Consider the following 26,089-nt stretch of genomic DNA (forward strand, 5'->3'; position numbering starts at 1 on the left):
CGTTCGGCCAATGAGGATGCGCAGATGCTCTCTGGCACAGCTAAGGTGGCGGGCGGTTTTTGCCGCTCTTCGTCTGCCGTCGCGGCGGCGTTGAGGCGATCGGGGCTGCGGCGGCCGGAGCCGCGGGTTGCCGTGATGGCTTGGAAGTTCCTGAGGTGGGTATGGGGCCTGATATCCGGAGATGGGCTACCAGGCATGTAACGAAGCGAAACCTTTAGTCCGGGTTGGCTCTTCCGTGGCGAACGAGGCTCCGGTGAGGCCTTGAACCGAAGCCGGGGGTTGGGGGGCCGTGTTCCACTCTGGAAGTAGCGGTGTTCTTGCTCTTGCGCTCTGCTTTTTGGCTGTTTCGCTTTTTTCGGATTTGTGAACTCACCCATTGTGGTTGATAAGTAAATTATGGCTAAACATATTATTACAACAGGAAGGTGGGGATGACTGTTGTTGGACGTTCTCGCTTCGCTTGGGGCTTTGAAGCTGGCTCCCCCCAGCCACAGCCTCCACCTGCCTATTTTGCCGTCACTGGGAGTCTGGAAGAGTTAGCACCAAAGCAGACAGAAGCAGATGGTTTCCGGACAAACAGCAGTTCCATTTTGCCTGGGTTCAACTTCAGCTTCTTTCTCCCCATCCAGATGCTCACAGCTGGATGGAGATGTATACCTGAGTGTTATCATCACTCCAGATCAATGCATTATTTTTCCCAGCAGGTTTTTTTTTCTTTATAACTTTGTTTTCTTTTCTTTTTCTTTCTTTGCACCTTTTTTCGCTTATTACTTTTCTTTATTTTTTCCCCAAAATTTTTATTTTTATTCTCTTAAAAATTTCTATAACAATAACAACAACATCTGTCTGTCTCTCTGTCCATCCATCCATCTATCCATCCATCCGTCCATCCTTCCTCTTCTTGCCTGGAAGTCCCTGGTGGTCTCCCATCAAAGTAAAAATGCGGCCTTTTTTTTAAAAAAAAAAAATTCAATTGTGACCGATTCTTGGAGAGTGCCTGGACAGGTCCCTACAGTTTTCTTGGCAAGGTTTTTCAGCAGTGGTTTACCGTTGCCTCCTTCCTAGGACTGAGAGAAAGTGACTGGCCCAGGGTCACGCAGCTGGCTTTGTGCCTAGGCAGGACTAGAATTCATGGTCTCCCAGTTTCTAGCCTGATGCCTTAACCACTACTCCAAACTGGCTCCTAACTTTGCTTAGCTGCTAAAACCAGGCAACACCAGCCACCTGATGAGACACTAGAAGAAAGATATGTTCTAATTACTAATTTAATTATCTAATAATGAGGATTAATTTGGGGGGGGGTTGCTTGGTAATGGACTGTTTGATGAATAAGATAGCAAAGTTATTGTGCTTGCTTTTAAAAAGTTCTCAAATTCAAACATTGAAGACCTAAAATAACTTCCTACTTAAAATTTGTTTTATCTTTCACCCTGCCCTTTTTTTTTTCTATAGAGACTTCTCGTGGGAATTGGATCCTGCTTTGTATGGAGACAGACATTACAATGTTTTTACCCGTGAATTTTATCCCAGCATAGAAGATCTTATGGGAACTATTGTTACTTCAGGGACTGATGAGGATATAGATTCAGCTATATTATTTGGAACTTTGCGAGGAACCGTAGTTGGTTTACGGTATTATACTGGTGTGGTAAGTTCAGGAGGATGAGAACTGGTGATACTAAGATCTAGCTTGTTAAGAGGTAAAAATTACTATGTTTTAGAGTTCTTAATATCATGAAACACTGGATCAGTTCATGGGCCATGCAAAGCTATGGTATAATTTGTTTGATTTGGGTTTAGTGTATTGTATGAAGGCAGCAAATATGGCTTGCAATTTATGATACAGTATGCCATGCAAAGTCAATAGTGATTAAGCTATAGCTATAGTTAATGTGTGAACCAAATTTGTGTGCTTATTATCAGTAATTGTCCGATAAAATGTTCAGATAATTCCCATCTTAGCATGCAAGTAATATCAAGAAAATCAGCTGTCACTTCAGATGCTTATAGTAGTCTATAAGTCCTGAGTAATTAAAACTGCTTCCCCAGTACCATCAACCCATGAAGTAAGATGAGCTTGATCCCACAAATTAAGTTGGCTGACAGAGAATGGCCAAGAGAAGGGCCTTTTGGATAGAATCCATTATTTAAAGGTAAAACTGTTTTGGTTAAACTTGTTTTAGAATAGTTTCTCAGGCCTTTGTGAATGGTTTAATTGCAAATGTTAATTTTGCAGGTCAATAATAATGAAATGGTGGCTCTCCAGCGAGAACCTAATAATCCATATGATAAGAATGCTGTAAAAGTAAACAATGTGAACGGTGATCAGGTAGGCCATATAAAAAAAGAACTGGCAGCTTGCTTGGCTTATATCATGGACAACAACTTGGCAGTGGTGGAAGGGTAAGTATTTGCTCCAAGTACCATTTTTCCCATAAATAAAGTAATGTTCTTGATCGGCAATCGAGCAATTAAACTTGGTAAAACAGAAAAGAAGTTTGTTATTGTTTCAGTAATGGAATCCTTATTGCATCTCTAAACTAATTAATAGTTTAAACTTGGATATTTATGATCAGCAGTGTACTTTCTAAATGAATGATAAATTTTCAGTTTATGCTAGCTGTTGGTTTATATTATCATTCTGTACATGTTTACTTAGAAGTCCTATTTATTTATTTAGCTGAGCAGTGTACTCTTAAGAAAATATATACAGTGGTACCTCTAGTTACGAACAACCCCTCCTTACGAATTTTTCGAGATACGACCAGCTCTGGCCCCAAAAATTTACCTCGACATGCGAACTCCGCCTCTACTTATGAACCGGATCTGCGGCCATTTTCCCTGCTGCCACGCGGTCGCGGCTTCCTGTGGGCGAGATCGCGGTAGCAAGGAGACGTTCGGTGAGGCTTGTGGTGTGTTTTGTGGCGTTTGGAAGGTTTTTGTGGCGTTTGGAAGGTTTTTGAGGTTTAAAAATAAAATGCATATGTTTCAGAAATGTTTAGCCGTATTTACATTGAACCTTATGGGGGAAATTTACCTCGGGGTGCGACCAAATTCGGAGGGCGGATTAGCTGTATTTACATTGAACCTTATGGGGAAATTTGCCTCATGGTGCGACCAAATTCGGAGGGCGGAACGGATTAACCGTATTTACATTGAACCTTATGGGAAACTTTACCTCGACTTGAGACCAACTCGAGTTGCAACCAGAGTCACGGAATGGATTAAGTTTGTAACTAGAGGTACCACTGTATAGTTTTTTAGCTTTGGAGGCTCTCATGATAAAATATGTTCATGTGGCATAATAAAACGTGATCACATCAGTGAAGTTTGTGATTATATATTAATACGCTTTATACATTCTACCTATTTAACATTGCAGAAGTAATGTTAGGGATTAAAGACAAGATTTATTTCCTTTTAATGTTTGTGTTGTCTTTTGCTTACCTCTCCATTTCATTGATTTTGTCACTGAATTCTGTTCAGGATTATATTTTTGTATAACTTCAAAGAATTCAACTTATGTCTGTAAAATACTTCAAAAGGGCACAGAATTCAGTGACAAAATCAATGGAAGGATTTATTATTTATTTATTTATTGCTTGCTTGCTTGCATCAATTTATATAGCTGCCCATCTCACCACAGGCGACTCTGGGCAGCATACAACAAAACTAAAAACAGTAAAATACATTAAAAATATATAAAACAAAATAAATCAAAGAATAAAAGGAAGTTAAAAATAAGGGAGCCACTTCACTAATTCCCTCGTCCCCTGGAGTCCCCAGGCCTGCTGGCATAACCAAGTCTTAAGGGACCTCCAGAAGCTCAACAATGACGAGGCTAGTCTCACCTCAGGAGGGAGAAGATATATCCTATCTTTTGTTCAGGAGTTCAAGGTGACATACATAGCACTCCTTCCTCCATTTTTCCATTTTGCATGGAAGTTTGTTATCTATAGATACATCCTACTTTTAAAATTCTCTCAATTTTTAAAATAGCAGTTTTTCCTTTTGTCTGTTAATTCCTTTCCCATTATTAACTGAGTTTTTCTGCACTACCCTGGGAATACTGGCTGGAATTGTATATCATTTGTTTTTTGGGAATAACCTTAAATATCAAACTAGAATGACATAATCTGGGTTCCAGTAGCCAGTCAGGAATGAAGCTTGCTGATAACTTTGCGCTAGTCACTATTTCTCGGCCTATTCCATTACACTTGAGAGAATAAAAGAGGAACATAAGGGGGAATAACTATGTGTACTAGAGCTGTGCAAATCCTTTGAAAGAAGTGTTTTGGAACATGCAGGAACATGCACAAAGCGTCTCTTCAGAGTGTTAAAGCAGGCATAGTTGCTTCTGAATGTGTGTATACACACAATAAAGAGCAGCTGCTAAAGCTGCTGTGGAAATCTAGAAAGAAACATGGTGTTTAAAGATAACAGTTTAAAAAGTGTTTTGTACATGCTCCCACATACCTTGAAGCACGTCATCTGAATGATTTGCATAGCCCTAATGTGTGTTTTACTAAGCTCTTTCTACAGAGGGAAAGGCATACGTGTAATATAATACCATTGCTTTTTTTTTTTTCCTCTTAGGGTTGTCCCTTATGGAGCAAATAATGCTTTCACTATGCCAGTGCAGTTGAGTTTTTGGGGAAAAGAAGAGAATAAGCAAGTGGTTCTAGAGAGACTAAAAATGCATGGATTAAAGTTAGCTTCTCCAGGAAAGTGTAAGTTAAAACTCATTTTATCATTAATATGAAGGGCTTTCTCATGTAAATAGAAAGAAGCTAAAGATAATGTCCAAACATTTATTTGTCCTCTTTTTTTTTTAATGGCATTTAGCTTCAGAGTTTGGTTTTGGGAGCGGCTGGAAATCTGGCAAAGGTAGAACAAGTTACAGTGCTCCAAGCCATGGTGCTATCCAAATGACAACTGAACAGGTATCACTGCTCATATTTGTTGTAAGAATCTGAGTTGCTGTGTGTGGCTTTGTAGATCTCTGTGTTAGAAGGAGTAGGACAGGGCATGTCAAGTCCACTGGCTGCAAGCTCTCTGTCTCATTTCCCTTTCTTTCTTTGAGCAATGAAAGGCACAGAATAGTCACACCAAATTGCTCTGTGCCTGCCTGTATATGGAGAAAACAATGTTGGCAGTCAATCAGCAAGTGAATAGAGTTAGGTCCAGGGTGGTGGGGTCTAGCTTGCTCCGATCAGGAACATCGGAGCCCCCGGTAATGGTCAAGTGTGTCTGTCTGGCCTTTGGCCTGAAAAAATTTCCCCAGTAGATTCCCTAGTAAATTACACAGTCTTTAGTATGAGAAAACTGCCCATTTTAATTAATTGTTTTCCTTACCTTGGTCACACCTTAACATATAAAGTGAAATAGCACTGTATAATATAGGTATATTAATTTGTAATTTAAATGCTTCTTTTATCAGCTTTAAAATACAAAGATGTTGAAGAATGTGTTTGATGTGTGCATTCTATTGTGTCAAGTAATAAAATAAGCTAGATATAATAGGTTTATTTGTATATTGTCCTACACTGTAGCTTAAAACTGAATTTGACAAACTTTTTGAAGATCTGAAAGAAGATAATAAGACCTGTGAAATGGAAGCAGCAATGGTATGTATTTTAAGTAAGTCACAGTGGTTAATGTTATATTGAATAAGCCACTTTGGGGTTTTTTTTGGTGCCTTCTGGTCAGTCTTGACTCCTAGCGACTGCCTAGACTAGTGCCTGAGTTTTCTTGGCAAGATTTTTGGAAGTGGTTTGCCTTTGCTTTCTTCCTAGGGTTAAGAGAAAGTGACTGGCCCATTACTTTGTTGCAAATGAATGAAATTATTTATTAATAATTAATTAGTTGCAAATATATAAGTTAAACGTAGGTGAAAAGGTAGAAAATAACAGTGAAAAAATGAACAGCTGCAAGTTGTAGCTTTGCGCTGAAGAAATACTTAAAATAGAATCTTGATTTTCTAGGCTGTTTCAACTCCATTACTGCCACATCAGAAGCAAGCTTTAGCTTGGATGATTTTGCGAGAGAACAATAAGGATCTGCCTCCATTTTGGGAAGAGCGAGATGACTACTTCTATAATACAATTACAAATTTTGCTGAAAAAAACAGACCAGAGAATGTTCTTGGAGGAATATTGGCAGATGATATGGGACTGGTAACTACTTTGCATGGGAGTGTGGCTAGTAATCTGTCAGAGATACTTTAATCTGGATTCTTCTGCTGTGCAGGGGTTGGACTCAGTGGCCTGAACAGTTGCTTCCAACTCTGATTCTATGAAAAAATGCTAACCAATTATTTAATGTATTTTAGGGCAAAACGCTTAGTATGATTGCAGTAATTCTTACCAACTTTCATAATGGGAAACCTCTGCCTCTTGAAAAGAGAACTGATCAACTGGAAGAGGTGAGATATTTATATTTTCTATCATTCTGTTAAGAATTTAAGTCAAAATTAATCCAGATATTTAAAGCAAGAGAAATAGAACAATCTTACATCAAATGTGTGACATTTTTTATTTTTAGTTACAAGATATTGAATTTATTTTTTTGACTTCTTTGAGCTGTTTGGACTTTTTTTTTGAGGTCTCCCCTTAATGTTTTGGTGGCTGACATTTTAAAACATACAAAATGACAGAATAAAAACTGAAATAAATCAATGTAGAAATGTTATCTTGATTAGCAAAATATTTGGCAGTTTTTTAGTGTGAGGCTAAAAATATGGATCTCTTCTGCCCAAGTTAAGATAACATATCCTGTGAAGATTTTACACTATGTGCCACTTCTTTTAAATACATTTCAAATGTTTTTAGAAATAACTAATAATTATATGTAGAATTTAAGGTATATTAATTGGTTTTACTTACAATTAATATTTGCTTCTGTTTCTTTTAGAAATACATCCCTACTGCAAAAAACAATTTAAAAGGTAATTTGGTCAAAATATATACTGATTTGAGGACATTTATTTCAATTTCACCTCAGTAGACCCATGTGAAGTTAACATGTGGATTGAGTCTCATTGAAATCAGTGAGATTAAAGCATGACCTTGTCTGGATCAAATTCATTAGCAATTAATTAGAGAAAATTTTTTTGCATTAAATACCTTTGTTGTTCTCCAATAGCTTTACTTCTAAGACAAAAACATTTTTTAAAAATTTTCTCATAAGCATCCAAGTGTGGCTTGCAGCTGAATGCTTCCAATTCAAAAGAGGAAAGTGACTCTCTTCCCTCGCAATCTTCCAGGTCCTGTCTGAAAAGGTAGAACTCTTTCCTTTCTATTAAGGAACATGCATGCTTTGAAAAGTATTCAAAAGTGCTTTGGATATTTCATAATTCTGGGCTTCAAGTCCCAGAATTCCACAGCCAACATGGCCATTGATGAGAATTCTGGGAGCTGAAGTCTACACACCTGGAAAGTGCTAATGTTGGGAAACAATGCACTGAAGGAACCTGATTTTTTCAGTGTTCTGGGAAAGTCTGAAAAAGAGTTGCTGTTCTGAGGAACCAATTCCTTAAAGTCCAGGTGACTCTAAAAGCAGCAGCATGTTTTCCCCCACTTCAGACTTGCCCAGAAGCCTGAAAAAATTGGGTTCCTGATGTGGACAATCTCTAAATTTATCCTGAATCACTGAAGAAGGAATATAATGCAAAAAAAAAAAAAAAAAACCCTAGTAAATATGAAATACGTAAAATATCTTTATTTTAGAAGATGAAACATACTCATGGTGAAAAATCCTGGCCAGCTTGTTCAGAGTTTGCCTTGTGAACCAACATGATAAGCTCTTAGTTATTCAGGCGGGTATTTGGATGTTAGTCAACTGAAATGAAGTTTTTAGGTTAGCTTAAAAATATGGCTAATATTCAGGATTACAATATTTATTTTTTTTAATTAGAATTCTTCCAAGAACATTCTTCTACTTTCATATTTTCATCTAATTTCTGAACTGAAGACTCTGGTTATGTATTATGTGTTTATGTATTTAATATATTGGATTTTGAGGCTGCCTGACTCCAAAAAGACTCTGGGCAGCTTATAATGTTTAAAGGAATGCAGAATTTAAAAAGGAAAATGACTGCCTGTGCTAAACCACATAAATAACAACCAGAAGAAAATTGTCAGGGGCTCCACAAACACTCTAACCCCAGCCTGGGAACAGAGCCAGGTCTTGAGAGACTTCCGGAACATTTAAAGGGTGGAAGCTGTATGTATCCCTAGAGGAATGCTGTTCCAGAGGGCAGATGCTGCAACAGTGCCAGAAATCTTCATACTGCTTGTGTTTTAAATCTTGGACTAAACAGTTTTGAAGAAATCCTTAGCACTTGAGTTCTCTTTTCCCTGTGAAAATTACTTGTGAATTATCTCCTTCTCAAACATGTGCACAAAAGGACTTGGCTATGTTTCATGACATATGTTGTGCAAATCTGGCCTATATGATTAGCTTATGATTCAATGTGATATGTTAATTCAGGAAATTGGATTAATGGAGTAAGCCATGGGTTAAGTTAATCATGAGTAAGTGTGTGGTGCAAACATACCCAATGGATTCATACAAATCCTGATTTGTTTTGATCATGACTTGTACCTAAAATAAGTTTGTCTGGGCAACTTGTTGCCTTCTGGGTATTGGTGAATTACAGCTCAGAGCATCCTTTCCATTGTTTTGTACTATTGGGACTACTGGAATTTAAAGTTCAGCAATATCAGGCAGCCACATACTACAGAGACTACTTTTTGTTGTAAAATGGGTAGAAATGTCCAGTTGTTGGGGGTTTGTTCCACAGCTCTCAATTCTGAACCCAAAGAGTGGCTTGCAAGATTGTTGTAGCCAACACTGCTTTATAGGTTGAACAAGTAAAATTGCTGGCTTAAATGATTGGATATGAACATACAGAATATTCTTTTTCTCCCCCCTCCCCCATTTCTGTGTTTTAGAATTATGGAGAAGAAACCACAGTACACAATAAGCAGTGACACAGAACCTGAGCAGCAAATTGCACAAAAATTAAAAAGTGAGTTAGAGTTATTTTTGATTGTTTTATTTTCTTAGTATCTTTTACAATTTGCTTATTGTGATAACACTTTTTATTTCCCAGCTAAAGAAAAAAAAACGAAGCCAGCAGCAAGGAAAAGAAAACTAGGTAAAGATACGTTCTATTTCTTTTCTCCCAATTCCTTAGAAAACAATGATCTGGTAATACTATCCGAAGATACTTTTTAAAACTAAAATGATTTATTATTGTGGGTAGATATAAGTGACTTTAATATTAGATTAAATAGTATGTATGTATGTATCCCGAAGGTCGTGCTGACTGCTTACTTACAAGTGGATTTGTTGAATTTAATTTAATAATAATTTAATCAATTAACAGCTTTACCCATAATTACAAATCATGACCCAGAACAAGGTTTCTTACTTCAGTTATGATTCTGCATGCTTAGTCAGACAGAAAAGTTAACCACAGTTTAATTCCTTCTTCCAGTTTTCAGACATACAGTGTAGCCATTTGTACCCCAGTATCTGACTGCTCTTAGCAAAATTGCATTCTACAGATGGTGTCCTTTGCTTTCTTCCATCTGTTATATAGTGATTTTGGGCATCACTGGCTGGGGAGTAGGGATCCAGACAGACAGCCGGAGCATCCAGCTGGGGCTCACCATAGCAATGACTGACTGATTGTTAGCCTGAATCATAGTGCAATGTGTGAATCTAGCTACTGCATGTTATAGCTGTAGCTTCTATATAAATGATGTGTAGATTGTATATAGCTTCTTCAAAACACAACCCTAATATTTCCGGGGTAGGATAATAAGATATGTGAATCAACTAGCTTATTTAGCCATTGAAACAGGAAGAGTCCTTACCTAGGCTGAATAATCTTTAAGCTATAAATGATGTCTTTTAGTTCTTTTTTTATTGTATTTATATCAGTAAAGGTGAACAATTTCCAAGTTGTCTTTTGTTTAAACCACTTGTTTAAATGACTTGTTTAAACAAAACTAAAATTCTCAGAGACACTTTTTTATAAGTGCATGTAAATCTTTGATTTTAGACTTACATTATCTTGACTTCAGTTTCTTCTGATATTGAAAATTAAGCAAAAAAATATCCAAATCTGAAAACTACTAAATTATTTTCATAGTGTATAACACAGGGTGAATGGCTTCATTTTATATTTCTTTAGAATCCCAGTGGGTAGGACTGGGATTCTAAAGAATACAGGTAACAGGTATTTAGACTTGGATCAGTAGAATTATTGACGATATGCCTGGAGTAGGAATACCTTCTTACACGCATGTAGTTGTTCCTTAGCCAAATAACACTAAATGGACTATACATAAGTCTTGTAACACATTCAAATTAGTAATTGTGTGTTTTCCTTTTCTCCAAGATGATGCTCCTGTGCAACCAAAGAAAAATGAAGTTGATAAGAATGTTAGAGGAACACTGATTATTTGTCCACTTTCTGTCCTAAGTAACTGGATTGTAGGTTTATAATTTACACAGTTTGTACTTACTAATGTTTATGGACTATAACTCTGAAATGAATCAATTTTTTTCTACTGAACACTTGCTTTTTTAAAAATTCTTTTTCAACCAGGATTTTGCTTGGAGAAGGTAATATGCCCATTACAGCCTCTCATGCTGTACTGTAAAGTATACTAGTCCTTGGGGCAACATTTTGGAAGTAATGGAGGTTTATAGTGGGTAGCAGAAATCAGTGAAAACAGAACTTTTAGCTTCATCAAGGGCTCTTTCTGCTAGTACAAAATATAAAGACATGGCCCAGTAAAATACAGGTAGTCCCTGGGTTAAGAACACCTGGTTTATGGATGACCTATAGTTAGGAACAGAGCTTATTGTAGCAAAATTTGAGTTAAATACACAATGGTTCAAGTTCATTACACAATACTACTTATACAGTATTATACAATAATACTGGTTTACATACAAATTCGACTTAGGGACAGACCTTGGGAACGGAATTTGTTCTTAAACTGGGGACTATCTGTAATGACCAGGGTATTCAGCATATTTCTGTATCTGGCAGTCGGAAGAGAATTTATGCTCTTATAATTTGGGGCCTATAATCTTTTTCAGCTCTCCTGTTAACAACCCCAACCAATGGAGAAAGTACCGGAAAGATGAATAACTCAGAGAAGAGCTCATACTCACATAGACTTGATGTAGAGGTGCAAAATAGTACATGGTGAAGCATTAGCATTGGAACAGATGACTTACAAGTCTATCGTTATTTTATTAAGTTCATTTATTAAGTTTTTTTAGCTAGAAAGATAAAGATGCTATTCAGACAAGCCTAATACCTGGTGACTACATGGACACCATTGAATAGTTTTCTTCAGTGGTTCAGAAATGGTTTTCCATTTCTTTTTTCTGGGAAGTTTTTAGCTTCCTAGTATAGCCCATGACTCTGGAATTCCCTGGTGGTGTCTCATTCTGGTAATAAACCCAACCATGCTTAGTTTCCAAGTCCAGACAAGGCTAATCAGGTGCTACCATGTCGTGAAATTATTTGTGAATGGTGGGTATTGGTTTATAGTGCCAAGTTAAATTATAGCTCCGGTTGTAATATAGTGAGTACTTGGTCAGCTGCAAAGGACACACTGTAATTTTTTAAGTCCACGCGCTTTCCAGTTTGGTGTAGTGGTTAAGATGCTGGCCTAGAAACCAGGAGACTGAGTTCTAGTCCTGCTTTAGGCATGAAAGCTGGCTGGGTGACTTTGGCTCAATCACTCTGTCTCAGTCCAGCCTACCTCACAGGGTTGTAGTGGGGAAAACGAGGCAGTATTATGTATGTTCACCGCCTTGAGTTATATGTAAAAAAGGCAGGATAAAATGATGATGATGATGATGATAATGCAGTTTCCACTTACACCAAAGCAACTAAAGCTCTTAATCCCTACACCTGGAAGAAGGGTACAAGGATTTTTTAAAATTCTTTTCTTCAGTACAAGGCCTGAGGGATAATCACGAACTTCATGTATCTTAAAACTAGTGTAACTGCATTTCCTGTGAAATCATAACTGAAGAAACAACTGACAGTAAATAAATCTGTGTTAGTTGAATAGTTACCATTTTATAACCTATTTTTTTGTACCAGGAAACTTAACGTAGGAAGGATTAGAGCAGAATTTGCAGACTGTAAGATTTATGGCACAATCAATTAATTGTACTTTTTGATCAATTCTCATCTTAGGAACAGCTTGAACAACATGTTGATCCAAATATTCAGCTGAACACTTACGTTTACTATGGCTCAGAACGCAGCAAAGATCTGACAGTACTTTCCAAGCAGGATATTGTCTTAACAACGTACAATGTTTTAGCTACTGACTATGGGGTAAGTATAGTGAAAAATTCTCACAGTTTTTTCTTTAGGAAGAAGAAAGGAGTAATATAAAATCCATACAAATTAGACTTTTGTTCACATGAATCTACTTTAGTGCTTTTTAAAACCACTCTGAGAAGCTTCATAGTGTTACTTTATTCTTTGTATCCTTCATGTGTTATTGTTTGGCATTAAGAAGTAGGTCATAGCCTTTCTTTTAATACAGCTGTTTCACACCTGACTTCCAGATTGTATCTAATATTGTATGTGTTGATCCTACCTCCTTCTTAAAGGACTGAGGATAACCTGATAGAGCTTATAAAAGAAGTAATGCCTTCTTCATACAGAGCTTGATTCCAGTGGACTTCATGTTGTTTTCTTGGCAGCAGTATGGAATTGATTTGCCATTGCCTTCTTTCATGTATTCCCTGGAGTTTGTCCATCCAAATATTAAATCAGGCCTGACCCTGTTTAACCTCTGGGCCCAGGCAAGGTCAGTCAACTGCTACTGTCTGCTGATATTGACAATTATAGGGATGGCACAGAACTGATCTAAACACTGAATCCAGCTGCTAACACTCCACTGTGAGAATTTTTTTTATAGCAGTGAAAAGACCTTTAAACATGCCAGGTTCCCCTATTCCACTTTGTAAATTCATAAACATTCTTGTAATGAAGTTGTCAAAGGCAAAATAGTTTCTTGTCTATGTGCGTGTGTGTGTGTTTTAACAAAAAGAGTCACCCCAAAATGCTTGTTCAACATTTTAATTATTTCAGATACTAAAATGGCTAATATATTTTTCCCAGACCAGAGGTAACAGTCCTTTACATAAATTAAAGTGGCTGAGAGTTGTGTTGGATGAAGGACATACAGTACGAAATCCAAATGCTCAACAGACAAAAGCTGTCCTAGATCTAAATGCACAAAGAAGATGGATTTTGACAGGTATTTATGCTGTAGATTCAATATTGCAGAATGTACCAGGTTTGGGACAGTTGCTTTAACAGAATGCCGCATCCTCCTAAACATTGTTCATTGTCCTCCTTTTAGTAATCCATATATACAAATATGATGACTGTCAAGATTCAGTAGTCCTTCAATTCAGTCTTGTATTTAAATATTCTTGCTTGTTTGATTTAGGACTGTCATAATAATGAATGGATAAGGACATTTTTATTATATTAAATATTAAATTCACATTAATTTGAAAACAACAGTACAACTACATGAGCAAATTACTAATGCATTTTAAGTAAAAAAATATTAAGATTTATTTTTGATTAAAATTATTCTGAGTTGAATATCCTATATCTGGCTATGGATGTTTAATAAGTGAAGTAAAGAAAATAACAAGATTATTGTATTTCATAGCAGTTACTGCCTTTAAAAATAAATTTCTAATTGATGAAATAAGATTGCCAAGATCCATTGTCAGACTCTGTTGAGGCAAGCAACATTTTATTTTTATTTTATTTATTAGATTTATATGCTGCTTATCTCCCCCAATATTGATGTACTTTCTCAACTTTCCATATGTCGTTAAGTGCCTGTGTCTTAGATATACACCCACTCCTTGTTTAGCAACTACCTCAGTGAGCGACTATTTGCAAATATGACAGTAAGAAACAGTAATTAAACAATCATCTTCTGACCAATGTGTGTATTTATGATCAAATTTCGTGTGCCTGACAACAACACACACTGGAGTGAGAGTAATGCTGACATAGCTGTATGAGAGAGCTTTATCTGAATGTGTCAGCCTTGCAAGTTTGAAAGTACATTTTTCCCCTGTTGCCTTTACAGCCCAAGACACTAGGGAGGGTCCCTTCTGAGATATTTGCTTAGCCCACATTCCTTCTGCAAGCTAAACTGTATCTTATCTGACTGTTGCCCTGGCTGTAGCTCTTCCCCCAGTTCTTTCCCACATACCATTACAGAATGAGATGGCAGCAACCAGTAATCTTCCCAGCGTCTCTCTCCCTCCCTCCCTCCCTCCCTCCCTCCCTCTCTCTCTCTGCCATATGTTCACTTAGCAACCATTTCACTTAATGACTTGGTTGTTGGAATGGAACTTGGTTGGTAAACAAGGAGTGGTTGTATGAGGTACTTTTTTGCCAAACGAACTTTCATGCTTATTTTATCTAAACTGAGTAAGCATGTTGTACAGCATATTTTGTTCTATTTTGTACCTGTCCTTGTTTTAGGCACACCCATTCAGAATTCTTTAAAGGACTTGTGGTCTCTCCTTTCCTTCTTAAAGTTGAAGCCTTTTACAGACAGAGCATGGTGGCACAGAACAATCCAGCGGCCTGTCACTATGGGAGATGAAAGAGGGCTTAAGTATAAACTGCATCTAATACATTCTGGATATTCTATAAACACCAGTACAGTACATATATAAACTAGTACTTTCAACATTTAAAATATTCTTTAAAAATCCTTTAAGTATTGAAATCTTCAGTATTAGACAACATTTAGAAACTATGCTAGCTTTGAAATTGTATGTATGCGATTGATACTATAGATTGTTTTGTGACTATTTCCATATTTTTATATCTGATATTATGGATTGTTTTGTGAATATTTCCATATTTTCCTAGACGTTTACAATCCCTGATTAAGAGCATTACTCTTCGAAGAACTAAAACAAGCAAAGTTAACGGAAAGCCAGTTTTGAAGCTCCCAGAACGCAAAGTATTTATTCAGCATATTACACTTACAGATGAAGAGAGCGTCATCTATCACTCTGTGAAAAATGAGAGTAAAGCTGCTATAAGCAGGTAAATAGTGCCAGCTGGTGGAGTAAAACAAGTAAAGTAAAATGAGAGCAAAGCTGCTATAAGCAGGTGAATAGTGGAAAAAATACATTCCATTAGCCACATTAATTCTGATTTATGAAAAATGGATTGCATCAAGAATGACATTTGTGTAAAAGCTAATCTGTTAGGAGAAATATTGCTAATATGATTAATAAATGATGACCAGATTAACATAAACTATGGAGCATATAGCAACATCCATTCATTCTAATCAATTGTTGCATGGGTGTAGTTTTATACAAAGTATTCTCAAAATATGACAGTAGGTTTAGCCAGGTAGTTCCTGATAGGATATAATTGTTCATACAAATGTGGTTGAGTGCTAGAGAATTTCAGTTGCATGTGAAAGTAATACTCATACTGTCGGGCAGAGTGATAATCACAAACACTCCTGTTTGTGCAAAGCGCAGCAAAAACTCCAGGAAAATATTAGCCATGAAAGCAAACACATTGCAATGTCCATTTCTTGTTTCCCAAAGAAATCCAGTCAGAAAATATATACTAACTGGTGTTTAATGATAAAAATGCAAAATTCCATAAAATGCAAATATCATACAAAATATAAAGAAAAACACATCTTCCCATGTAATGTAGCATCCAAGACTTATTAGCAACACAAGCTTAAAATCTCTAGCTACAAACTCTTAGAGAAGAGGTACACTACTTGGTACTTTGTTACAACTACGTAGCCCATAAAACCTACATAGTGGCTAACACTAAAACAACGAACAACTACTCAGAGAGGCTGCACATTTTCCTCTCCTTGTATTATAGCTCTATGCCACCCCCACTGGGTAACTAGCATACACACACCAAAAGGTGGCAGTAAATAGCACAATACACAACTCACAATAACAGGTGTTTTTCACATGATCTCTGTAGTCAAAATATTATTTGTTATTGTTGTAAAGATAATGGGATGAATCCTTTCCCATGAGAATGAAAATCCTGACACATACACTTGTACCAGGATTGTTGGTGTCCAGAAACACAGGCTATCAATCATTCAAGACAATTTCCATTTATTAGTACAATTAATAGTATCTTGTTTTTAGTTGCAGCTATTGGTTAGAATAGAAATATAATTGCCATTACTGTTCAGTGCATGCATGAGAACCAGTATGGTGCAGTGGTTAAGGTACTGGACTAGGAGTGAGGAGACTCAGGTTCTAGTCTTGCCTTAGGTATGGAAGCCAGTCGGGTGACTGGCCAAGTCACTTCGTCTCTGCCCAAATCAGCATCAGGCTCCTATGATAATCTGACTGAAAAGCAAACCCCTCATCTCATCATGCAGTGATAGCTTTGCTATGTGAACTAGTGATGGCACTGCAAAATAAGTAGACCCTGAAATCAAGTGGGACAAACACTAAGAACTTTTGTTCAAAACATAAAATAAATTGCATTCAGTATATTTATTGTGCAGCACTGCGGTTCTGTTTGTGAGTGAATATTGCATACTTTAGTTAGGCTGTGAATCAGTATTTTTCAATTTTATAATGTTCTCTGTTGTCCAAAAATGTCATGCATGTGCCCATGTATTTCAGCTGTTCGCTGGTACTAAAGCAGAATTGTAAGTTCTATTACATTTATGTCCGTTATGAAAGGTAAAGCAAAACGGAATCTAAAAAATGAAGCACAGTTTATATTGAGTGACTTAGATTGGTCTGCACTTAGAGGTAAAACCATAGGTTTCTTAATATGGATGTAATGGGAAAGGACTTGTTTTAAGATGTGAGAGCAGGTGAAAGAAATGAGAAAATACGTGGTTTACTGGATCAAAATTATTGCATTGGAATTGTGTTAGAATTTGGAAGATTCTATGATAATACTTTTGTTTTAATGTCAAAATTATTCTTTAGGTATTTTGCTGAGGGAAATATCTTGGCCCACTATGCAGACGTTCTTGGTGCTTTGCTCAGATTGAGACAATTGTGCTGTCACCCGTGGCTCTGTCCCAATATATCTCCATCCAGTTCTGTGGAAAGTTAGTACCTTTTAACAATTCAGTAGACATGAAATCCAGATATTTCTTTTATTTAGCTATTATATAATAGAGTGGTACTTTGTACTGCATATATATTAGGGCTGTGCATTTCTTCAGTTTCAGTTCAGGCCCTTTGATTTGGGAATCAGATAAGACTGCTGACAAATGCAGAATTCCAAAGCACTTTTTTGGAAATGAATCTGAAGTGCTGCACAGTCCTGTTATATATACATAGCTAGCAAACTCTATCTTTTTAATGCATAGGTACTTCTGAAGAACTCCATGACAGATTAATACAGAAGATGAAGTTAGTTCTAAGCTCTGGATCAGATGAAGAATGTGCTATTTGCTTGGATTCACTGGCTTTTCCTGTGATAACGCACTGTGCCCACGTGTTCTGTAAGCCGTGCATCTGTGAAGTCATCCATCGAGAAAAGGTCAGTTATTGCCTTCAGTCAACTGTCATGAATTATTTCAGAGTGATGTGCATTAGTCCTGGGTGAGTGGACAGTACTTCATTCTTTTATTTCATTCTGCTCATACTAGTGTAAACTTTCTCTGATGTCCTCTTAAAGTACCTTCACACTGAACGTAATGTCTCTAGTAACATTTTGCACTTTTTGTCATTTTTATATGCAATAATAAAACAATCATTTTAAATAAATAATGATACAAGTTGAACTAATAAGATATCAGCTGTTTTTAGATTTTATTTAGGTGATTTATCTACAGGTCTATTATATAACTACAGCTCATTCTATACAGTTCATGAATTATATTGGAATTTTTTAAAAAAGCATTCACTACTAGAGCAATTACTGAATCTCTGCACGAATGTGCTCTAAAGCAATGCAACTAAATGTTGCCACTGAGCTAAACTTTCTTAGGAAAAAAAGGTTCTAAAATTTCTATACTTCAGGTTAAAAGTTTGTATAATCTCTTGGAATAGTTGTTTCCTGGGCCAGCACAAATACATATTGGCTCCACCCTTTCTAGTCTGATTAATATTAACACATATTTTTACATTAAGTTTTTTTTTTGGCACTATTTGAAAGTCTAGCTATGTGTAGACATTAATTGCATTCAGAAAAACACACAAGGAGGGAGAAGGATTTAGGCTCTGCTCCTTAACTCTGTTGCCACCCTTCAGGAACTTTTTCTACCCATGTAATACGGAAGATCAGAGTTCTGATCATGGAGGGAAATCTACGAGTAGAAAAAGTTCCTTGCTGCAAACATTATCCCTCAGTGTGTGGAGGGCAATGAGGAGAGGGAGAAAAGATTATCCTCAATCTTGTCACCCAGTTAGCTATACCTCAAAGAGTGCCTTAATAGGACATACTTGTTCTTACAGAGATCGTATATTTAGACTGTGCATGCCCTAAACCAGGGGTCAGTAATTTTTTCAGGCTTAATGTGTCTGAAAATTGTCCTAAATCTTTTAAAAGTTTGACCATTTTTTAATTTTTTAAAAACATTTCATTTTAGCTCAAATTGGGGAGCATCAAGGATTTTTTAGGAGAGTGATAGGGTGACAAATACCTATGAATGCCATGTTTTTTACTTTTGTTCTAAGTTTCTGTTTCAGTGGGATAAAATTAGATTCCAGGTAAAATACTTTCTCAACTTGATTATGCATCCTTTGGGCTAAATTGCATGTTAAAATATTCACATTTTAAAAAAGTATATGCATACAAGCAATTTTTAAATGTAATCATGGCTTCCAGATAAGCAAAAATTTATTTATTTTCAGAATAAATAAATGGTTTTGTTTTTCAGGCAAATGCCAAATGTCCTCTTTGTAGGAAGGAAGTTTCATTAGAACATTTAATAGAATGTCCTTTGGAAGAAACTCATAATGAAAAAAATACTAAACAAGAATGGGTATCTAGTTCAAAGGTAAATTCTGCATTTGATTTTTTTAATATATATATTTGCTACTTCCTAAAACATGTGTTAAAATACATAAAAGTATTGCATTACAAATAGTGCAATATTTGGATAAATTGTTTAGAAACTGCACATTTTGAACCCAGTCAAAACCCAAAGGGCACTTTGAGGTATTTTCTTTTGAGTGATGGTTAAAGAAGGAGCTAGGGAGCATTTACCAGAGGGGGGAAAAAGCCCTTTCAGTATTGGAACAAATTTGAATTGTCAGTCTTGTCGATATGCTTTGAAAGAAAAATGCTAAGTAAACGATTTTCATCAGTGACCATAAACAGTTCCCAAAAGGATGTAGTAGAACCCTGCTGCATAAGCAAGCTGCTATTCAATGTGGCACAAAGGTTGTTGGCATCCATTCAGCCAATTGTGCCAATTCCCTGTCTTTGCCTTGTTATTACTTTGTCTCCTATGCTAGTATGTGGTTGCAAACTTGTTTTTAGCTACAGCCAGTCTGACTCTAGAATTTTGATATCTGGATTCTCTTGATTGAAATGTAATTAAAATTCAAAAGAGGCGATCAATTATGTATCAATTAATTATTAATCATGATGTACCAAATATTCTGTGCATGGGACAGGGTGTTTTGGGTAGGTCATTAAGTTAAGGGGGAGGAGTAGGTTATACCCAAAATGAAAAGACATTTGTTTAATATGTTTTGGTCTATACATGGATACAGGCAAGAGTGGTTCAGGAGGTGGGAATAAGAATGGGAAAAAAAAAGAGGGAGGAAAGGCACTAGGAAAATATGGGGTGGGTGGGACAGTGAGAGAAGTTGTGTTGGGAAATTTGGTGTGGCAGCGGCTTAGAGGAGGGAAGGAAGGTACTGGGAAGATTAAGGTAAGTAGGTAGTATGTGCTATATTGGGACATTGGTGGCAATGATGGCTGTGGGAATGCTGGGATTTTTGGAGTGTTCATTCTTCCTTAACCTGAGTCATGATATAAAAACAGCAGAAAAATAGTATGAAAACTTTAGAAGACCTCCATTGGCTAGTCTGCATGTGTTTCTCTAAGTTAAGGGGGAGGAGTTGGATTTTTGCATTTGGTAGGATATTAAACTTTTAATAGTTTAAAAGGCACCTTCCAACTCTGTGGTACTATGATAAGACATCTGAATAAAAATCAATATGTTTTCAGAATTGAAAATTGCCTGATTTGAGGCTGTAATGTGATTATTACTACTTTTCAAAAACCATTCTATACAGCACTAAAATCATATGAATTAGCTATCTCTCAGGTTTAAGAATCTAGAGCCCTGAAATATAACTACATAAAAGAAACTAGCTTTCTCTCCAGTCTACATAATGTTTCATTATTAATTTGGGATAATTAATGTTCTATTATTTGCCTAAGTGCAAGGACATTTGCATATTTAGGTGTAGAAAATGAAATTATATTAGTCTGGGACATAAGATTCTGAAGATTTACATGGACTTCTTTGTAGTAATGAAAAAGCCAGAAAAAGAGAATTTATTTTAAACATTAAAAAGATTTTTTTTGTCTTTCAGGTCAATGCACTGATCCATGCTTTGACTGAACTAAGAAAACAAAATCCAGCTATTAAGAGTTTAATTGTTTCTCAGTTCACCAAATTTCTGTCTGTAATAGAAACTCCATTAAAGTAAGTAAGAAATATCCTTGAATAAAATAATTCTGAAAAAAATAATTAAAAAAAACCTATCCTGGGGGGTTGGCAGTTGGGCAGCATTTAAATTTAAATAATAATAATATAATAGTAATAATATAATAGTAATAGTAATATGATTTGGAAAAAACTTTAAAATCAAAACTTCATTCCAAGGATCAGAATATAAATGGACTGACTGTTGTACAACATGCTGCTCTTGTTTCTCAGGGAATCTGGGTTTGCCTTCGTTCGTTTAGATGGGTCTATGACCCAGAAACAAAGAGTAGAAGCAATTCATCAGTTCCAAAGCAATGAAACTGGGTCTCCGACTATAATGCTGTTATCACTGAAAGCTGGTGGAGTTGGTTTGAATCTAACAGCAGCTTCCCGGGTATTTTTAATGGATCCTGTAAGTATAAACTTCCTGCTCAATCAGTCTGACATTTAGTATTCCCTGCAACCTATTTCAGATATTTGAGAAGGAATGAGGAATTTGTTTCCAGGCTGCTTCTAGTAGTGGGGAATAAAAGCAACATTTCACCATTGGCTGTGGTGGGATTAAAACCTGAATTATTATCTATATAATATATGTGTGCTCTTTATGTTAATTCTTTGATTAGTAAAACTTTTTCAACTAGAATGCTTGCCACCAACTAACACTGTTAATTGCTTGGAACTGAAATGTAACAAGATGTAATATTCATAAGAATAGGTATTGTGCTATATCTAATAAAACATAAATAGCAAATGTAGCTATTTTTTTAAAAAAATAGTTTTCTGGAGTTCCGGGGGAAAAATGGCAAACTGAAGACAGCTCCTCTAAAAGCTGAAGACCAACGACTGCAGACAAATGAAGAGCCAGCAAGTAGACTGGCTCTTCAGAATTCCTCTCCAGACAAGAAGACTTGAGATCACCCATGTGCTCCAGATGGCTGCTCCTTGTGAGGAGACTGCAAGACAGCTGTCTCCGGCGGGTTTAGAGGTCTGGGAGACGAGGGAAAGCCATTTTGCTCAAACCACGATTGGCGCCTTTCAAAGGACACTGGGTTCGAATACTTCCTTTTCTAATCATTTTCAGTAATTGCTTGTTAACTGCTTTCCAGCTATTAGGAACCTTTGGATCGACAAGTCTGAAAACACTGGGTCAGTTTCCTTATTAAAGGAATTTAAGGAATACTAATTCCTTACTGATTAAAGGAATTCTTTTTTTTTTTGTTGCAATAAACAGCAAAAGGGTGATTAGACTTTGATTTTGGAAAATTACAAATGGACTAAGGGTCCAGATGGATTTGAAATAAGATTTTGGAATTAATCCTTCCTGTGGGAAAATGCTTCTGTTTTGAATTCTCTTAAAAAAACATGATAGGATGGGACTTTGAAGGTTGGACACTAGAGGGAACTAGAAGGAACTAAGATTACAATTAAAGGAGAAGAACACTTAAATTTGACTTACAAATACAGAATGAAGCAAAATATTTTAACATCGGACATATTGAAGGATATTTTTGAACATTGGACCCAGAAGTTAATTTTAAGAGTCTCTGCCTCTATAGATAGATAGTGTTTAAAAGATTTTATGGAAGAGGAACAAGTTTTACCTAACAAGACTGAGACTGATCTGAAAATGGATTTAAAAATGACAGGCTACAAGAATGATATGGAAAAAGATGCTACACTGGACATACAGAAGAAACCGGCTGATGTCTTAATAATTAAAAAGGATATACAAATAACAAACTAAGAGAGCAACCTGGATAATTTTCCTATATTGAATTTACAAGAGGCTTGTTAAAACTTTGAAGAATTTTGTGAGAAGGGACAAAGAAAAAAATGAAAAGAAATCAAGTTCTAGGACATTATTTGAAGGGATTAAAAATCCAGATTGTTAAAAGTAAAAGGAAGGAATATAAAGTTGGTTTATTTCATCAAGGTTAAAATAGATATGTTGTTATCTCTGGTAAGCCTTAATGGACTTTTGCTGATATCAGGGCTGAAATGACAAGGCTTTAAGGATTTGTTTATAGATAAGACATGGGATATGGGAAGAAGAGATCATTTGTTGTATTTTAAGAGAATGTGATAAGTTACTAAAATTGTTTATACTTGTGATGAAGGGGGAAGTGTGATGGAATGTATCTGTGAAGAGAGGGGTGATGTGAGAGAGCAAGGCTATCAGGAACAAGGGAGTGCATTCCAGGAAGGGAAAGGAGACAAAAGACAATACAGTCCATAGGGGGAGTGTGGGAAGCAAAAGAGGTTCAGGATAGCCACTCTGTAGAATCTCTCAGGGTATATCCGCTTGTAGTAGTATAGATTTAGTCTGGTAAGATTCTGTCTGTAAGGTGTAAGCAAATAAAGGAACCTTGCTCAACTGGACTGTTTCATTGTTGCTAGGCTGGGCCTGGCAGGAAGTCGTTTCTTTATATATTTCTTTTCTTTTTCTTTACTATGTTCTTTTTTCTTTTTCTCTTTTCTGCACTTTGTTTTTTCTTTTTATTCTTTTAATTTTTTTAGTTTGTATTAGTTTTTATTGTTGCAATTTTTTAAATAAAAATACGATAAACATTACTTTTCCATCAACAAGCAATTTCTAACGCTATTCTAAAGCAAGATGTAAAATCCTCTTTGTCAGGACTACAGTAATATGTTTTGGAAATCTTAGATATGAATACATATTCCTTTGGGTACAACTTAGGCTTGGAATCCTGCTGCAGAGGACCAGTGCTTTGACAGATGTCACCGACTTGGGCAGAAACAGGATGTTATCATCACCAAGGTGAGCTGATCATTATTTTAACAATCTGTAATAAGAAACTGATGTCCCTTAAATATTGTTTTAAACTCTACCATAGGAATACCTACAATTCTAAGCCAAAGAATTCTGTATAACTGTAATAGGAAACTAGCAGAGAAGTTACGTACCATCTGTCCACTTAGTTCTTCCTATGAAGAATGTGGTATTCCATTAAACAGAGCACACAAGGAGTAGTTGCGGTTGGATGGACAGAGTTTTCATTAGCAGATTAACATTTTTTATTGGGGTTGGATGGAAAAATGAGAAGTAAAAGTTCAGTTCCCCATCCAGTTAGAAATATAAATGTTGAAATGTGTTTCAAAATCTGAAGGAAAAAAAAGCAAAATCTGTTTCAAAATACATTTGCTACATTGCTGCAAGGGGGTATATAAAGCTTTATCTGCAGCTCCAAAAATAACTTGTTCTTTTGAAAACAGCATTTTCTCAATAACAACTAGAATTTGTTTACTTGCTACTTCATATAGCATATCTATATTTTATAATTATTTTTCAGGTGCCTTGAGATAAGTAGCTTTATAGCGGTGGTTTAATTCTTTTTTGTTGCTTTATCTTTTTTTTTAAATCACCCTAGTTCATTGTCAAGAATACTGTGGAAGAAAATATGCTTAAAATCCAGAAGAAGAAGAGGGAACTTGCAGCAGGAGCCTTTGGAACCAAAAAACCTTCTGCTAGTGAAACAAAAATGAATGAAATCAGGACTCTGATGGATATGTAATATAAAATATTGGGACAAGTTCAGCTTTAAAAATAAGGTTGATACATGTTCAGACAGCATAATGGTTAAAAAGAATTAGGTAATTAGAATTAGGTAATAATTCTGAGTTTGAGTTTTTTAAATGTTTTGTTCCAAACAGCAAATGAGGAATCACTAGTATATTTCATTCATACTAGGCAAATGGTCCAGAACAGTAACAAACTCTAGTGTAATTAATTTAGTCTAAATTTTAAGTTACTATATTGACAGCAAAGCTTCATTAGATTTGAATGTATATAGTATATGATCAAAATTATGCTCTTGATTCTTTTTGACCAAATTTCATGTAAACACCTGAGTTGTAAAAATTTTGCCTGGATTATATCTACATTGATTGCAAGTTAACTTTGTAACTTCTGAAGCTTCGCACACTGGAGTTTAATGTTTCTGAGTATGTATTATGTTTTGTATTGGACTATATATTAGCAACTGAATAGAACAAGGCATACAAATAATGTGTATTAGCATAAGAAGAGATGCACATGCCAACTCCGCCCTGTACTTTCCCAAGTTAGTGGAAGCATCTGAAAAAGGATTCAAAGTGTGTTCAACTAAACAGAGAGAGTTAGGTAAAAATATCAGGCTTGTAAACCTCCTTTATGCCTGCATCAGGTTTGTGTTTACTGGAAAATAAGTAATAATTTGAACTGTTTTTCTGCTGTCAACAGTAGCATAAAACTATTACTGTGTATTTCTAGTTTTATTTCTAGGCAAATAAAATGGTTTATCAAGACTTTGGCTGCCCTATTAACTAGAGGCTTATGTTTTTCTGTATTTCTGGGCATAAGTGGTAGATTTTAGGGTTATTCAGGCTTTTGAAAATGGTAAGATTTTACTAGAGTTCAGAAAGATTTAACACCCCCCCCCACCACCACTTCAAGTATATAGGACTAATGTTGAAGACATAAGTTTTCTTCTATCTGTGGATTTTCTCCACACAATTGAAAATTCTGACAAACCAAAGCCCCCGCTGATGTAGAATACCTCCATGGATAAAAGGGCTCTCTGTGGACACTAATTGCAGTGATTCGAATGAATGGGTACCACCTCCCTTAATTCAATATCCCTGGAAGCAGATAGCTTTGTCCATTTTCATAGGCTTGAAGAGTGCACCAATGTTTCCATCTTTAAAAACAATTAGTAACGCACCAGATTCTTTTAGCTTTAAAATCTATGCTGGATACTTTTTTGCAAAATAGTGAAATTGATAAAAGCTGCATCAAAACTCTTCTGTCTTCAGTGTCTTTGATCGCAAAGCATATTCTGCTTTCATTGGATTGTATTTTTATTTTTTCAAAAACTCCTCCCTTTCAAACACTTCAGAAAGTCCCCAGAATTTTTGCTGCTTAACTCTTAGAGGTGGGATATTTTGCTTATTGGCACTTGGCAAATCTAAGATAATTTGGTAATTGGCTATATTATTACTATAGTGAAAGCAAACAAATTTAATCTAGATTAGTAACTTGCCTTTGTTTTCCTCCAGCTTATAAAAGGATGAGAAGTACAAGTCTCCTATCTGGAGACTTAGTACTGTTCTACACATGTACCTTACAAGTAGGTACTTATAATTGATGTAATGCATAATAAAAGGATTGTTTGAATTTCTGTCAAATATTCTAATTACTTAGAATGATAATTATAGTAAGGGTTGGAACAGTGTTTTGAAGTTAAAGTGGGTATGCTTTAAAAGCTATGTAGAAATGCCCAGCCTATTGAGTCAGAACTTCTGACACAACTTTATGACAACATTATCTTCTCTTTTATTCCCTTCCCATC

General features: G+C 36.0%; 1 protein-coding gene across 1 annotated transcript; it reads left to right on the forward strand.

Moving 5' to 3' along the window:
* On the forward strand, positions 1-25,999 carry HLTF (helicase like transcription factor). Its single transcript, XM_007437407.4, has 24 exons — positions 1-155; positions 1,453-1,648; positions 2,237-2,403; positions 4,597-4,730; positions 4,846-4,943; positions 5,553-5,627; positions 5,985-6,176; positions 6,332-6,424; positions 6,913-6,946; positions 7,189-7,279; positions 8,955-9,031; positions 9,116-9,160; positions 10,412-10,506; positions 12,239-12,382; positions 13,178-13,316; positions 14,576-14,711; positions 14,972-15,151; positions 17,050-17,174; positions 17,439-17,611; positions 18,954-19,073; positions 20,626-20,738; positions 20,973-21,153; positions 23,440-23,520; positions 24,131-25,999. The coding sequence occupies exons 1-24, from the start codon at positions 25-27 to the stop codon at positions 24,272-24,274; spliced, it is 2,964 nt and encodes a 987-aa protein (XP_007437469.2). The 5' UTR covers positions 1-24; the 3' UTR covers positions 24,275-25,999.
* Positions 26,000-26,089: the final 90 nt, after the last annotated feature.

The sequence above is a fragment of the Python bivittatus genome, unplaced genomic scaffold (genome assembly GCF_059951505.1).
Source record: "Python bivittatus isolate LINGU-HERP-01145 unplaced genomic scaffold, Pbiv_v1 ctg000980_np1212, whole genome shotgun sequence".
In the NCBI taxonomy this organism is placed as follows: Eukaryota; Metazoa; Chordata; class Lepidosauria; order Squamata; family Pythonidae; genus Python; species Python bivittatus.